The sequence below is a fragment of the Musca autumnalis genome, unplaced genomic scaffold, assembly GCF_047663935.1.
Source record: "Musca autumnalis isolate F117 unplaced genomic scaffold, ASM4766393v1 scaffold_4, whole genome shotgun sequence".
Classification (NCBI taxonomy): Eukaryota; Metazoa; Arthropoda; class Insecta; order Diptera; family Muscidae; genus Musca; species Musca autumnalis.
The window spans coordinates 225,346,901-225,361,512 of NW_027411977.1; the positions used below are offsets into that span (position 1 = coordinate 225,346,901).

A 14,612-nucleotide genomic window follows, 5' to 3' on the forward strand; every position below is an offset into this window, starting at 1 on the left:
ATCGAATTCCCCACTACAGCAATTTTATGATTTTACTCTACTATGGACGTCGATCTAGAGACGCATAATTTCATATCAAAATTTCAATGAAATTACTCTAGTGTGGCCCGGGACCATGTGATTTTCCCAAATCTCAAGTTTTATGTGCCAGTGTCAAAAATCATATCTTCACTGTTGTTACGAACCCTAATGTAAACATAGCAGTAGAATTTCATTCCTATTGGAATTTTTCATTTCATTCCAATCGTTTCATTTACCGACTACCAAAAAAATAGAGGGCTGATAACAATCTGGCAACTCGTTTAAACATCAAATTGTCAAAGATGTCATTTGTTTACTTTTTTATTTTTCTTTTTAATTAATGAATAAAAAATGTTTGTTGAAATCAGCTATCTAAATTTCTAAAGTGGAGAATGAAAAGTGACTAGGTGTTGGGGTCATGGTACAATAATACAGGTAGCATTATCATGCCAGCTGATGGTAACATAATGTTTCAACTGCATTGAATTGATGTCAAATTTTGACACCTTATGTTACCAACAATTGCAGATGCGGCTACCTGTGTATTTGTACCATGGTTGGGGTCAAGGCTTGCCTAATATTTCATTTAACAGGCACTTATTTTTTGTATGGACCAAAAAAGTTGTTTTTTTTTTGTGTGGAAATAAGGTAATAAGGTAAGTCAAGGTAGGTTTCTAATTATTTCTATAGATCCTTTCTGAAGGAAACGGCGCTTCTATGAATTACTTTAGAAAGAAAATGAGCTTCCATAGACACTTTCTGAAGGAAAGAGTGCTTCTATAGGCCCTTTCTGAAGGAAAGGATGCTCTATAGACCCTCTCTGAAGGAAAGGGTACTTCTATAGTCCCTTTCTGAAGGGTTCTTCAATAGCTCCTTTCTGAAGAAAGGGTTCATCTATAGATCCTTTGTGAAGGTAAGTGTGCTTCTATAGACCCTTTTTGAAGAAAGGGTGCTTCTACAGACAATTTCTGAAGGAAAGGGTGCTTCTATAGAAACATTCTGAAGGAAAGAGTGCTTCTGCCCACCTTTTCTGAAGGAAAGGGGTGTTTGTGCAGACCTTTTCTGAAGGAAAGGGTGCTTCTATAGCCCCTTACTAAAGGAAAGTGTGCTTCTATAGACCCTCTCTGAAGGAAAGGGTACTTCTATAGCCCCTTTCTGAAGGAAAGGGTACTTCAATAGATTCTTTCTGAAGAAAGGGTTCATCTATAGATCCTTAGTGAAGGTAAGTGTGCTTCTATAGACCCTTTTTGAAGAAAGGGTTATGTAGGCACTTTCGGAAAGTAAAGGTATTTATATAGACCTTTTTGGAAAGAAAGCGTATTCATATAGTCCCTTTCGGAAAGAGAAAGTATTTATATAGACACTTTCGCAAAGAAAAGCTGCTTCTACAGACACTTTTCGAAAGATAAGTTGCTTCTATAGATAGACTCTCGCTAAAAAATTGTGTTTCTATAGACTCTTTTGAAAAAATTGCACTTCTTTAGACCCTTGCTGAAAGAAGCGTGGAGGTATGGAGGGCACAAAATTCAATACATCTTTGATTGGCCTAGGATTCACTTATATTTATCGAGTACATAAATTTTGTCTATAGAAAAGGTAATCGAAGGTGAATTTGTTTCTATAGAAAAGTTCATGGGATATGAATTTTTCTAAAAAAAGGTAAAGTTTTCTATAGAAGATTTTGTCGGAAGTATAATCTTTTGTAGAAAAGTTCATAGAAGGTTAATTTTCAATAATTTTTTTACAGAAAAATTGAATGGACGTAAATTTTCCTACAGAAAAGTTCATCGGAGGTAACTTTTTCTATAGAAAAATTCTTCGGATGTTAATTTTTATAGATAAGTTCAACTGACGTGATTTTTTCTTAGAGAGGTGTGAAATGTCAAGTTGTCTGTGAATTTCTCTATTATAATTTCTCTTTTATAGAAATGTCATCGGATATATAGAAAATTTTATCGGAAGTTTATTTTTTTATAGGAAACTTCATCAGAGAATTAATTTTCTATAAGCGATTTTTTCTATTGAAAATTTCATCGGAGGTGATTTTTCCCATAGAAAAGTTCATCGCAGGTGGCTTTTTGCATAGAAAAGTTCATTGGAGGTAAATATTTCTATGGAAAAGTTCATGGCAGGTGAACTTTTGTCCAGAAAAGTTCATTGGAGTTAATTTTTTCTAAGAAAAGTACGAAATGTCAAGTTATCAGCCTTTGTTCAAGTAATGGAATGAATAGCTAATGTTTTAAGGGGAGTACACACTATCAATCAAAAATGACAGCCAACGTACCAAAAAACCTTTTAAATACAATATATACGGTATTATTTAGATATTACAAAAGAAATTTTTCAGTTAGGCTTTGATATTCACGAAATAGACCTCGATGACTGTCAGTTTTGTTTGTCAATGTATACTATACTTTACCTTACTTAACGTCTACGCACTAATCGAAAAATCATTTTTTAGATCCCTAAGAATTTAAGCAATTTTCTATCTAAAAGCCCCTACATTTTTTTCATTTATTCTTTCAATCGCCGAATTTGTTTTGATTCTTGTGTTTCTCCCACACATTCTTGCTTCCACAATATTTATCAAATTTTGTTTTTCATTACGGATGTATTTGACATTTTCTTTTACTCTTGTATTTTATAAGAGTAGTAAATAATCAATCGAGCGAGCAGGTGAAACGTAAGGAAAAATGTTAGCAGACGTTGATGTTTTTCTAACAAACTATACCATCGTTGATCCGGAGATATATGGACTATGGATCGAAGGATACACGTGTAAGTATAGAAAAGTTTTCTTATTACTAAAATCTGATGCCAATATCTTTTTTTCCAGCTACCGAGGCCGTTTGCTATTTAAAGCAAAAAGGATTTGGCCATTTAATGGGTGTCCACATTGATTTAATCACATCTGATGTTTTGGATCATTACCGTACATATTCGTTGATTGAAAGACTCTTGCACAGTCCCATCAAGTTGGTGGAACAGTCGTGTTTTCAATTACAACCAGATACACGCGATCTTATCATTGAAAAGTTAGTGGAGAATGAAGTGTTTTGGTTTCTATTAATTATTATCAGTTAGCAGTAGATAATAATGATTTTGTGTTGTTTTGGCAGGTATTATTCGATTGACGATGCAGTGGCCAGAGAAATATTGGGCAAAAAATTATCATCACGTTATCGCAAAGATTTGGATGAAGTTGCTGAAAAGACTGGTGTTAAATTGAAATCGGTTAGGTAGTGTTGAAGAAAAAACTGAAACAAGGATGTTTGTTTTACAATTTTTGCTCTTTTTTCACTTTCAGGCGTCAATTTGATAATGTCAAGCGCATTTTTAAAGCCGTAGAGGAGTTACCAGGCAATATTACCAACAATATTAAACAATTATTTAATATATCCGAGGATTTGGCCAAGTAAGTTAACATTTGTGTTATAAATTAAAATTTGGTCCGCTTCATTTAAAACGGATCATATTTGAAATAATGGGAAATAATAATGAAAAAATGAATGAAGGGCCCATACCCTCAACAAGATGACATTTTTTGTAATTTTACAGAAAATATTTAGTGATATGCTTGAAAAAAAGTCTGTGAGTATTGACATTCGATGGATAGTATACATATACAATTATTTTTTTTCTAGTAGATAAAAATGTTCCCAATCCATAATACTTTACGTGAAGTTTATGATGCCGCTATAAATATAAATGCCATAATAGAATTAAACGCATGTGATGGATCTGCAGTCCATAAAAAGTTGGTGACAAACACGTTAACAGCATTGGATTGTGTCAGGGTACAAAATACCTATTGCATTTGATTTGATGATACATTAATTAATATGCTATAACGGTAATCTCTTCGCTACTTTATAATGTACTACAAAAAGATTTTCCCTTCACCGTACAAAGTTACTACAGGCCTATCATTTTGATAGATTCAGAATAGAAAAGTATACAGAAGTTTTTAATGAAAATGTGGCCGACTTCCGTATTGTCAGTTGCTTTGTATTTGTGCATGAAACTAGGGGTTCTTAAATCGAGTTCCGTACTAGAGTAATTTTATGAAATTGCAGTAGTGGGGAAATCGATTTAAGAACCCCTTGTTTCATGCCCGAATACAAAGCAACTGACAATACGGAATTCGGCCTGTATTAAATTCATTTGGCAATTCAACTTCAGTACAACATAATGCATAATGTAAAATGCTTGACATCTTTCATTCAATTAATTATTTCACAAATTTCCCAGACGGGACAAGGGAGACTTCTCTCACAACAATGAGTGCAGCCCGATTCATATTAGCTCAATGATATGGAACCTACTGTTTATCGCCGAGTCTGAAATGCGTGTCATACGACACCACTCGTACAGAAGTTTTACATGGCTGAAATACTCTGGATATGTCCCCACCATTCCTGAGAGGTATTTTACCACAATTGAGTAAATACAACATAGCCATTCAGGGAATAAGTGAGATAAGATGGCTCAAGAGCGACAAAATCGCGACAAAAAATGGTAATGTCGTGTTGTATAGTGGTAAAGACTCGAAGCATGAATGCGGAGTGGGCTTCTTAATAGCAAAGCAACATGGCCAATCTATCATATCTTGGGACCCTGTCCCAGATCGTATCATTAATGCTCGATTTTATACCAAAGCAAAGTAATGCATTACAATAATCCAATGCTACGCTCCGACGGAAGAGGCTGAGGATGCAATTAAAGAAACCAGACATCTCTCCAAGATATTACGACCAAGATAATAAAGGAGCAGAACCAAGCAGTCTTCAAAAACATTGCCAAATTGAGCAGTGCTTTAGAAAAAATTCGAGATGAAATCATAATAGTTGAGAGTCGAGAAGAGATAATGTTGAAAGTTGCTGAGTTGCTGGCGGCGTTACAAGAGGCTGAGACGTTGCAGGGGGACTTAATCGGAGCAATGGCCAAGATTCGAGGTAGTATCCTTCATGAAATTCTACCCTTGAAGGTGCTGAAACAACAGATTTTGGTGGTAAAGTCTTCGATTGGAAAAAGACTGCACTTGCCAACCGAATCACCAATAGAACTTGCCAAGATTGCGGAGGTGACTACACGAACAACTGAAGAATATATGTTGTTCAATATTCGGCTCCCGTTGATAAACATGGATCAATTTGTTGCGTATGCAGTTCAGTCCTATCCCATTGTCCAGGATGGCTTGTCGGTGCAGCTAAAAGCACACAGTAGCTATCTTTTGATAGACGAAGGAAAAACGTCTTTTTATACGCTGAAGGAAGAAGAGTTTTAAAGATATCATAAGATGGAGAAGCTAGTTATATGTCCACAACTGCATCCCAACTACAACACGAGGGAAGCCACTGAATGTGCAGTGATGCTGTTCCTGAAACCAAAGCTCATTCCAGATAGTCGTGAATTCGCCTTCACAAAGTTTCATAACTTCTGGTGGCAGCTTCTTACACCGAATACATGGGTATTCTCGGTAGAAAAAGGCACGGTCACCGATGTCAGATGTGATGGCAAGCGACAGCATGTACGAATTCGAGATCAAGGATTATTGACAATGCAACCTGGCTGTACTCTTGAAGCTGAAGAGATGAAGATATGGGCGCACGAGAGTTATCGAAGCGAGATCAACTACTTCTTTCCGAGATTCAAAGTTTCCGCACCGCTACCACCTCTCACCTAAACCTAAAAAATGAGGTCGAGATCTACAATTTGCCAGATATGCCGAAGGTCAGAAGGTATTTTGGTTTTCCGGTCCAGCTCGACACACATCATCTAACGCACTACAGTTTCAGCCTTACGACGTGCGTTCTCATTATCGGTATCATCGCGGTCATCTATCTGGTTGTTCGGAAATTCCGTCATTTGTCCAGCCGCTACCTGCCTGTATCCATTGCACTTCCTCAACTTAGATAGGGTATTCCTAAGATATGTACGTAAATCCGAAATAATAGAATATGTTACTTACAATTAAATATGAAATAGATTAACTTTGGAAATGATTATACTACAGTCAGATGGAGTCATAAATAAGATGGAGTCATAAATAAGTTGGTGAGACATGAAGTTGAAATGTTAAAAAAAAGGTGACCGATTTCAGATTGTTAAAAGATTAGGAAAGAAACCTGTACACTACTAAATGAAATTGGAGAAAGTTGGTAACAACACTATGAAAGTACAAGTTATGAAGACGATCCTACTCGTTACGAAGCAATAGTACGTCCAGAAATTAACTACAACATCACTGAGGCCACCCCCGACATCGACGAAATAAAAAGCGTCATAACAAAGTTAAAGAAAAATAAAGCTCCGGGAGAAAACGGAATCCCACCCGAACTGCTCCAAACAAACACCTTGACAGCAGCGAAAATACTTGCACCATATATTCAACATGCATAGACGCATGAAAACCTTCCAGATGCATTGACAAAAGGAGCAATTATCAAACTCGCCAAAAAGTACGAACTCACAGATTGCAACAGGGTGCCTCCTCAAATCTTCAGTGGACTATCTACATGAGGAGGCAAAGATTCTTCCAGTAAAGCAACACAATGAGATGCTTTCGTTGCAGTACCTGCTTGGATGTTACCGTGTGAGCCATTCCAATCACCATCTTGTGGGTAGGCCCGACACATTCAGGCAGATCTGGAAGCATATCCATGCTCTAGAGGGAGAGTTCCAACGATAAAGGAGAGAACCCCTAGATCAACGAGCACATCAAGCAGGTTTGAATAGCATTCGCACCGACGCAGTTGACAAGTCCTTAAGCAATTATAGTGTGAATAAAGTTCTCGGAGTACATCCCCCATCTATCGCAGCTGAGGGGCGTCAGCTCCACGACAAACCAGAGTAGTTTTGGCTCAATTACGCTCAGGATGTTGCAGTCGTTTAAATTGCTATTGGGCGGGAATCGATCGCACCGTGCAAGACATCTGCCCAGTATGCGGCATGGGCCCGCACGATACTAAGCACCTATTTAACTGCCCCGCCAAGCCTACTCATCTGACTCCAGCATTGAGAGAAGAACAAGCAGGTTTTAGGCCCCATAAAAGCTGCTTGGATCAAACGAACACACTCCGAATAATTATGGAACAGTCTGTAGAATGGAGATCTCCGCTTTATCTCGTTGTTGACTTCAAAAAAGCTTTTCACTCGATAAAGCGGACAGCAATATGGGATGCATTGTACTCGAAGGGTGTCCCAGCAAAAATTGTTAAATTAATACGAGCGATGTACCAAAATGCTTCTTTGCATGTGAGGCACAATGGGATGATCAGCGAACCTTTTTGTACCAACGCCGGTGTAAAACAAGGCTGCCCACTATCACCACGAACGAATAAATTACAAGAAAGTTTAAGAGTGGAGTAATAGTTTTAGAGTAGGAGAAAAGATTTATTTTTAATGGTAGGCAGAATAGTTGAGTTAATTTACGCGTTCAGGTTGCGCTGTCCCAGCCACTTCAGATTTTTGATGATGTTGTAGATCACAGCAGGTTCCACAGTTGAGTAGAAAGTTAGGCACGGTGGAAAGCGAACACCTACTAACCTATGCCGTCTAAGAGCCAGGGCTGGATAACGACACAGGATGTGCTCGATCGTCTCTAACTCCTCATCCTCACAGAGTCTGCAGTAGTCAGTAACATCCTCATCCCATTTGATGATATGGGCCCTGATATAGCTGTGTCCAGTAATGATTCCCGTCGTTACTCTAACTTCAGCTTTACTCAGGTTCAACAGAGAATTCGTTCTTTTGACGGACAGAGACGGCCATATGGATATTGCCACAATGCACCTAGGTTCATTATGCCACAATTCACTGGCTCTTTCGTCAGAGAACGTTTCAATATTTTGAAAGAAATGACAAATGGGTGGTTTGATAGAGTCAGCGATAGCTAGGTCTGTGGACTGCGATCCTCGCCTGGCTAATTCGTCTGCTCTTTCATTACCCAGATAGTCGCGGTGTCCTGGTACACAGCATAGCCGGAAATCGTTAGTTAGCGTTCCCAAGGCTGATCTACACTTAAGGACGACATCGGATTTGATGGCTTTAAGAGCCGCTTGGCTATCCACAAAGATAGTTACCGGTTCAAAGATTTCTGTATCCAAACTTTTTATCAATTCCGCTGCCTTCCAAATCGCGAAGATTTCAGCCTGGAAGACACTACAGTTGCTGTCTAGCCTGTAGGTGTACTCAAGAGATAGCCCTTCACAGTAGACGCCAGCCCCGGTACCTTTCTCCATCTTGGAACCGTATGTATAGAAAGCCAGACCGTCCAGAGGGGGGTTACTGCGGTTCCAGTCATCTCTACTAGGTATAACGACGTCCATATCGTCAAATCTCAGGACTGGTGATATATACTCGCTCAGTTTTCCGCGTTGGTTCACATTTATGCCTGATTCGTTCAGGATACAACCATGCCCATAGGTACAACCGCGCCAGAGAACCTGTTCATGCAGCCATAGGGCACTGCGAGTTGCCTGACACTTAATGCTGAGACTCAGTGGTTTTAAGTTCAGCATTGCGTTCAGAGCAGCCTGTGGTGTGCTCCTGGTGGCTCCAGTTATGAGAATCGAGGCATCTCTTTGTACCTTGTCAAGCCTACCGGATGTCGATTTTAGGCGCAGTGAGTGCCACCAAACAAGAGAACCATAGGATAAAATGGGTCTAACCACGGTGTTATACAACCAGTGTATAATCGATGAATTTAGGTCCCAACTTTTCCCAATGGAATTCTTACATGAATAAAGTGCAATCAATCCTTTCTTCGCCCTTTCCTCAAAATTCCTGTTCCATCGCAATTGACAGTCCAGGATAGTGACGAGGTACTTTGCCTCGGGCGAGAACTGAAGCTGCACTCCATCCAGTGTTGTTGGTACAAATACGCCGAGCTTACGCTTTCTCGTGAACATTACCAGTTCTGTCTTGGTTGGGTTTACTCCAAGGCCATTGGAGAAGATTGGAAAGCAAATCATGAGGCGGAAATGAATTTGGCATACCCTCTGAAAGCCTCCAGAAGCTATTCCAAGGGCAGCCCTTGAATGGAACCCCCAAGGAGCAAGGCGTACTGACCGACCAAAGAATACTTGGCGTAGAACATAGCACGCTGACCTGAAGAAGAAAAAAACAAATCATTCGATGAAATTAAAGTATTATGTCATAATAGTATAAGATGGAAAAACTTTGTAGAAGTCCTATGCTCCCAAGAGGAATAAAAAAATGAAAATAGGCGCATGCCTAGAAGAACAAGTAAAAAAGTGTCAGTCGGCTTTGCCGACAGATATATACCCTCAGACTGTGTGTATTGAATTAATTTTTTCCCAAAATACGTATGTATTTAGGGGGTTTTGCAAATTTTGGGCGTTTGAACCGACAAAAATGTTGATTAGGATTAAAGATCAAATGTTTTGCGGAGGAGATACTAAAAGGAATGGATCGACATTGACCGTTATGGAAGTGGATCTCCAGCCACAACATATGGTGCCATAGGGAGTTTTTACACTCTTCGGGCTGTTTGCTCAAGAAGTATGGACTTGCCCCTACAACAACTTTTACCATCGTAATTGAGACAGCGAATGCAAGTTGCTTCAACAAAAATCAAAGTGATTCGATATCAGGTCTTAAAGTGAACTTATCCGAAATTTTGTGTGGGAGGTACCAGATGGAGTGGACAAATATAGACCATATTTGAACCTGATCTATATCTGGTAGATATATTAGGATGTGTAAAGTATAGACCAATTCGGCCACTCTCTTCAAGAGTTATCGTACGAACAATTTTTCCGAACATTTTTGAACTTTTGTGGGGGAGGAACCTGAAGGAGTGGACCGATATGGCTTATCTTCAAACTTAAACTATGTTTGGACAAAATATTACTAAGGCCAAATTTTGGATCCAATCGGCAGATCCGTTCGAGAGTTATCTTGCTCTCCAACCACCTCACACGGTGTCATAGGAGTTTTTTGCAACTTTCATGCTATTTTCTCAGGAAGTATGGACTTGCCCCTGTTAAAACTTGTACCATCGTATGGAGGGATGTGAATACAAATTGCTAAAACAAAAATCAAAGCGATTCGAGAGATGGCCCTAAACTGAACTTTTCCGAAATTTTGTGTGGGAGGTACCCGAATGAGTGGACCGAATAAAGTCCATATTGAAACTTTATTTAAGTCTGGTACACGTTTCATGATGGGCAAAGTATGGACCAATTCAGTTACTCCCTTCAAGAGTTATATTGCGCACAAATTTTCCGAACGTTTTCGAACCTTTGTGGAGTAGGTACCGGAAGGAGTGGACCGATATAGCCCATCTTCGAACTTAAACTAAGTTTGGGTAAAATATTACGAAAGCCAAAATTTAAACCGAATCGGTTTATCCGTTCGAGAGTTATCGTGCGCTCCAGCCAGGCAGGCAGACAGACAGACAGACGGACGGACATTGCTCAATCGACTCCAAATTGTCTGAAACACATTTCGTCCAAATATACTTGGGGTCTAAAACCATTATTTCGGTGAGGCACATTTTACCCGTATGAAAGTGTATATACCCTCGTTAGCATAAATGCTGAGGGCATAAAAATCTCCACTGCCACACCTAATTTTGCAGAAGTACTTCAAACATTATCCAAACTGAAGAACTCTAAATCGCCGGGCCCAGATGGCATACCGGCAGAATTACTAAAATACGGTGGCGAAACCATCGCAGAAGCTCTCACGCCGATAATTAAAAGTATCTGGGAGCATGAGACTATTCCAAGTTGCTGGAAGGAGGGAGGGTAGTCGTAACAATGCCAAAAAAGGGAGATCTGAGACTATGCAGTAATTGGAGAGGCATCACCTTATTAAATGCGGTCAATAAAATTCTTGCGTCGATAATTCTACAACGCATATCCCCTGCCTTGGATAACATACTAAGGAAAGAGCAAACAGGATTCAGACCAGGGAGATTTTGTACTGACCACATCAACACAGTACGCATAATCATCGAGCAGTCTATCGAACTTAACAGCAGTTTATACCTTCTTTTAGTGGTCTTTGAGCGACCTTTCGACACAGTATCCAGACCAGCACTATGGGATGTACTGAGCTCCAAGGGAATCCCAAATAAAATGATAAGCCTCATTCGCGAATTATATACAGATGCGAAATTCAGAGTACGTTTTAAAGGCGAAGAAAGCCTGTCCTTCGAACTACACTCAGGGGTGAAGCAAGGATGTGTCCTTTCGCCCACACTGTTTCTCCTACTACTGGATTGTGTACTCCCAACAAACCAACATCGTGGCTCCATTGGGAATACGTTGGTCCGTAAACGACTTTCTCCATGACGTCGACATCTGCCTTTTTGCACATCGCTTCTCCGATATCGAACAAAAGTTAGAGCGACTGTCAGCTATTGCCAAACTAATGAGGATCGGTTCTAATAACACAGCTCAGTTATCGCTCCATGGGCAGCTCATCGAAGATGTCGACCGCTTCTCTTACCTAGGACAAGCACAATCTGCAAAGACGGAGGCTCAAATGCCGATTTTACCGACAGAATCAACAAAGCCCGGACACCTTTCCACTCTCTACACAAAATCTGGAGAGCAAACAATATATCAACAAAAACAAAGCTCAACATTTTCAATAGCTGTGTAAAATCTGTATTTTGTATGGTTGCAGTACCTGGAGTACAACACAGGTCTCTCTTAGGAAGATTCAAGCCTTTTACAATAGATGCCTGAAACAAATCCTGCTAATTTGTTGGCCTAACTGGGTAACTAATGAGCAACTTTACGTGATGGCGAACTGCAATCCAATAGAACATGAAATCCACAGACGCAAATGGACATGGATTGGGCACAGGAAACCTGCTAGTGAAATTTCAAGACAAGCAGGCCTCGAAATACATGCATCCGTGTTGCGAAGAAGGAATGTCTCTCTTGCAATCTTCCCTGGGACCAAGCAAAAATTCTAGCTAAGGATCGACAAAGATGGAGAGAATTTGTAGACGCCCTATGTTCCTCGTGAACTTTTATATAATTTAAAGGTTTATTTTAAACTCTGTAACTATTTATAAATAAAGGAAATTATATCTCTACTGTCTCTATAAGACTTCAGGAGGTCTTTTTGTGTCTATAAAAGTCCACAAGATGTCTTTTTTGCGGTCTTTAGTTGACTTCCGGAGGCCTCTATAGCCCTTGCGGTCTATTAAATAGATTTTTTTTTTGAAAAAACAAAAATTCAGAATTTTTGTCCAAAAGCTACCAAACATTTCATTCAATCCCACGGAACCATAGTGTTTCCGCCAGCGGCTGCCAACCCAGCATTAAAACTATGCTTCTACGTAGGTTTAAATTTTGCTACAACAACAAAATTTAATAACTATCCATGTAGAACCCCTAAATTGGACCTAAATTTCTTTATAACCTCAAATGTTTTTTTTATTTCAGAAAATATGCCTCGATTGTATTTCTGGCCTGTCTGCGATTTGAAACCTCCAAGAAAAAGTTGCAATATTTAAGTTTTAGTGATTTATTTGCCTGCTCCCAAGCTGTTATGATCTACTGGACTTATACATATCAGCATACTGGACCGGAGTATTATGATACAGAAATGGATAAGGAGTTTCTGCTTGATTTGAGGGAGTTGAGGTGTTTGCTTGATAAGGAGAAGGAAATAAAACAGTAAGTTTGACAGATATACAAGATACTGTTTCTCGACCACTATCTGAGGGGCCACATGGTGAAGTTTTAATCGGGACGACGGGACAATAGTTACAGTTTACTCAATCTTCTTTTACAAAAAAATCAAATTCCCCTTATGAAAATTCCAGATAGTGGCTCCCGAGTAACGAAATACATCGACTTTCACAAACTGTCTCTTTCTTCTTTCAGCTTGGTATGCTTGCGTTTGAAACCCATACTCTTGGAGAGAGCATTTCATGAATTGGATAACAATTTCAGGTAACTTTTCTATGCAACGCATTTTGTTTCTTTCCTTATTGACCTGACCTATTTAAATATTTTTTCTAGATCATATTGGCGTTCCCTGATAAGCATTGCCTGTAATTTACATCGTACACGAGAATTGCGTGATTTATATGTTGATCTATGTGAAAAGCTGATAGAACCATGGCGTCAAAATGCTTGGGCCCGAGATCATGTGAATAAATTTTTGGCCGCCATAACTCAGAGTGTGTTGGATTTGGAAATATCAAGGTGAGAGAAAGACAAATATAAGAGAATTGTTTTACAATGCCAGATGAAAGCTTATCGTAAGCGGACCTACTTCTGGTCTTAAGACCTGGGTACATAAGCTGCCTCGCTTTTCCTCGCATTTCTGACATAATAAAAATAAAAGAATAAAGAAGGCCGAGCAAATTTCGAACTGGGTTGCCCTTTTCTTTCTTATTCTTTTATCAGAAGCAAGCAGGTGAGGCAGCTTATGTACTCAGGGCTTTAGGTTTTCGTTTGGAGGCAACCTAATAAGTTTTCTTCAACATTGTCAAACATTTCCATAGATTTAACAAACTTTTTTAATCTTTCATTTGCCCTCTTACAGAGATCAGGAGACCCGCTGCCTATGGGATCGCTATATGCAAGTCATCAGTATATGCCTGGACAAAATGTATCATGTTTAAGCTATCCTTTTATATTTGTTTACATTTTTAGTGCATAATTTATTTTTATATATATTTTTTTGAAATAATTTTTGTCCCTTATTAGGTCCATTTTTGTTATTTTCTAATTAAAAAAGCAAAAACAATAATTAAATTAAATTTATTATTGAAATAAAAAAATGCTATTTTAAATAGAAACAAACAATGTTTTGCACAAAAAATAAATAAAATTAAACATAAAATTTCAAGACTCACCATTCTTTTTACAAAACGGCGTTTGCGTTAGAGCTTTTTGTCGCGCTGACCTTTTTTATGAGAATTTATTTGACGTTTGCACTATGGAATTGACATTTGAAACCAAAACCCACTGTGTTAATCGGGTTAAGTGTAAACGGGGTATAACCCCTTAAATCCGTTCTATGAATGGATCAAATGCCTCCAGGAGAAGTGGTCACTGTTTTTGGTGGCTGCACATTAGGGTTATAACTTATTACAACCTCGTATCCTTTTTTCATATTTTGAAGAATTTTTACACATTATGGATAACTTATCCATGTTCTAGCGACATCTCGGATAACGATAACACCGTGAATGGCTTATCCACGTTTTATAGCCATCGTGGTAACTTCTGCACGGTCTGTAGACATCATATACAAAACATAACACGGTCTTTAGACATCCTGAATAACTTAATCACGCTCTATAGACATCTTGGATAACTTATCCCCAGTCTACAGACATTGCCGATGACTTATCCACCACCTATAGACATCGTGGATAGGTTATCCACGTTTTTTTGACATCGTGGATAGGTTATCCACGTTCTATAGACACTGTGAATAACTTACCCACGGCCTACAGACATCGTGAATAACTTATCCGCGGCCTAAAGACATCGTGGATAACTTATCCATGGATTGTGAAATAGTGAATAAATTATAATAATTATAGACATTGTGGATAACTTATCCATCACCTATATACATCGTGG

At 38.9% G+C, this 14,612-nt stretch overlaps 1 protein-coding gene across 1 annotated transcript; it reads left to right on the top strand.

Annotated features, from left to right (window-relative positions):
* Window positions 1–2,522: 2,522 nt before the first annotated feature.
* On the top strand, window positions 2,523–13,875 carry Fibp (acidic fibroblast growth factor intracellular-binding protein). Its single transcript, XM_073987662.1, has 8 exons — window positions 2,523–2,799; window positions 2,858–3,056; window positions 3,141–3,260; window positions 3,329–3,436; window positions 12,453–12,686; window positions 12,897–12,965; window positions 13,035–13,220; window positions 13,564–13,875. The coding sequence occupies exons 1-8, from the start codon at window positions 2,715–2,717 to the stop codon at window positions 13,640–13,642; spliced, it is 1,080 nt and encodes a 359-aa protein (XP_073843763.1). The 5' UTR covers window positions 2,523–2,714; the 3' UTR covers window positions 13,643–13,875.
* Window positions 13,876–14,612: the final 737 nt, after the last annotated feature.

Coding starts and splice junctions, on each gene's coding strand:
- Fibp (XM_073987662.1), top strand. CDS start 2,715: ATGTTAGCAGACGTTGATGTTTTTCTAACAAACTATACCATCGTTGAT. Junction 3,057..3,140: donor CGCGATCTTATCATTGAAAA/GTTAGTGGAGAA, acceptor TTGTTTTGGCAG/GTATTATTCGATTGACGATG. Junction 13,221..13,563: donor TTGGATTTGGAAATATCAAG/GTGAGAGAAAGA, acceptor GCCCTCTTACAG/AGATCAGGAGACCCGCTGCC.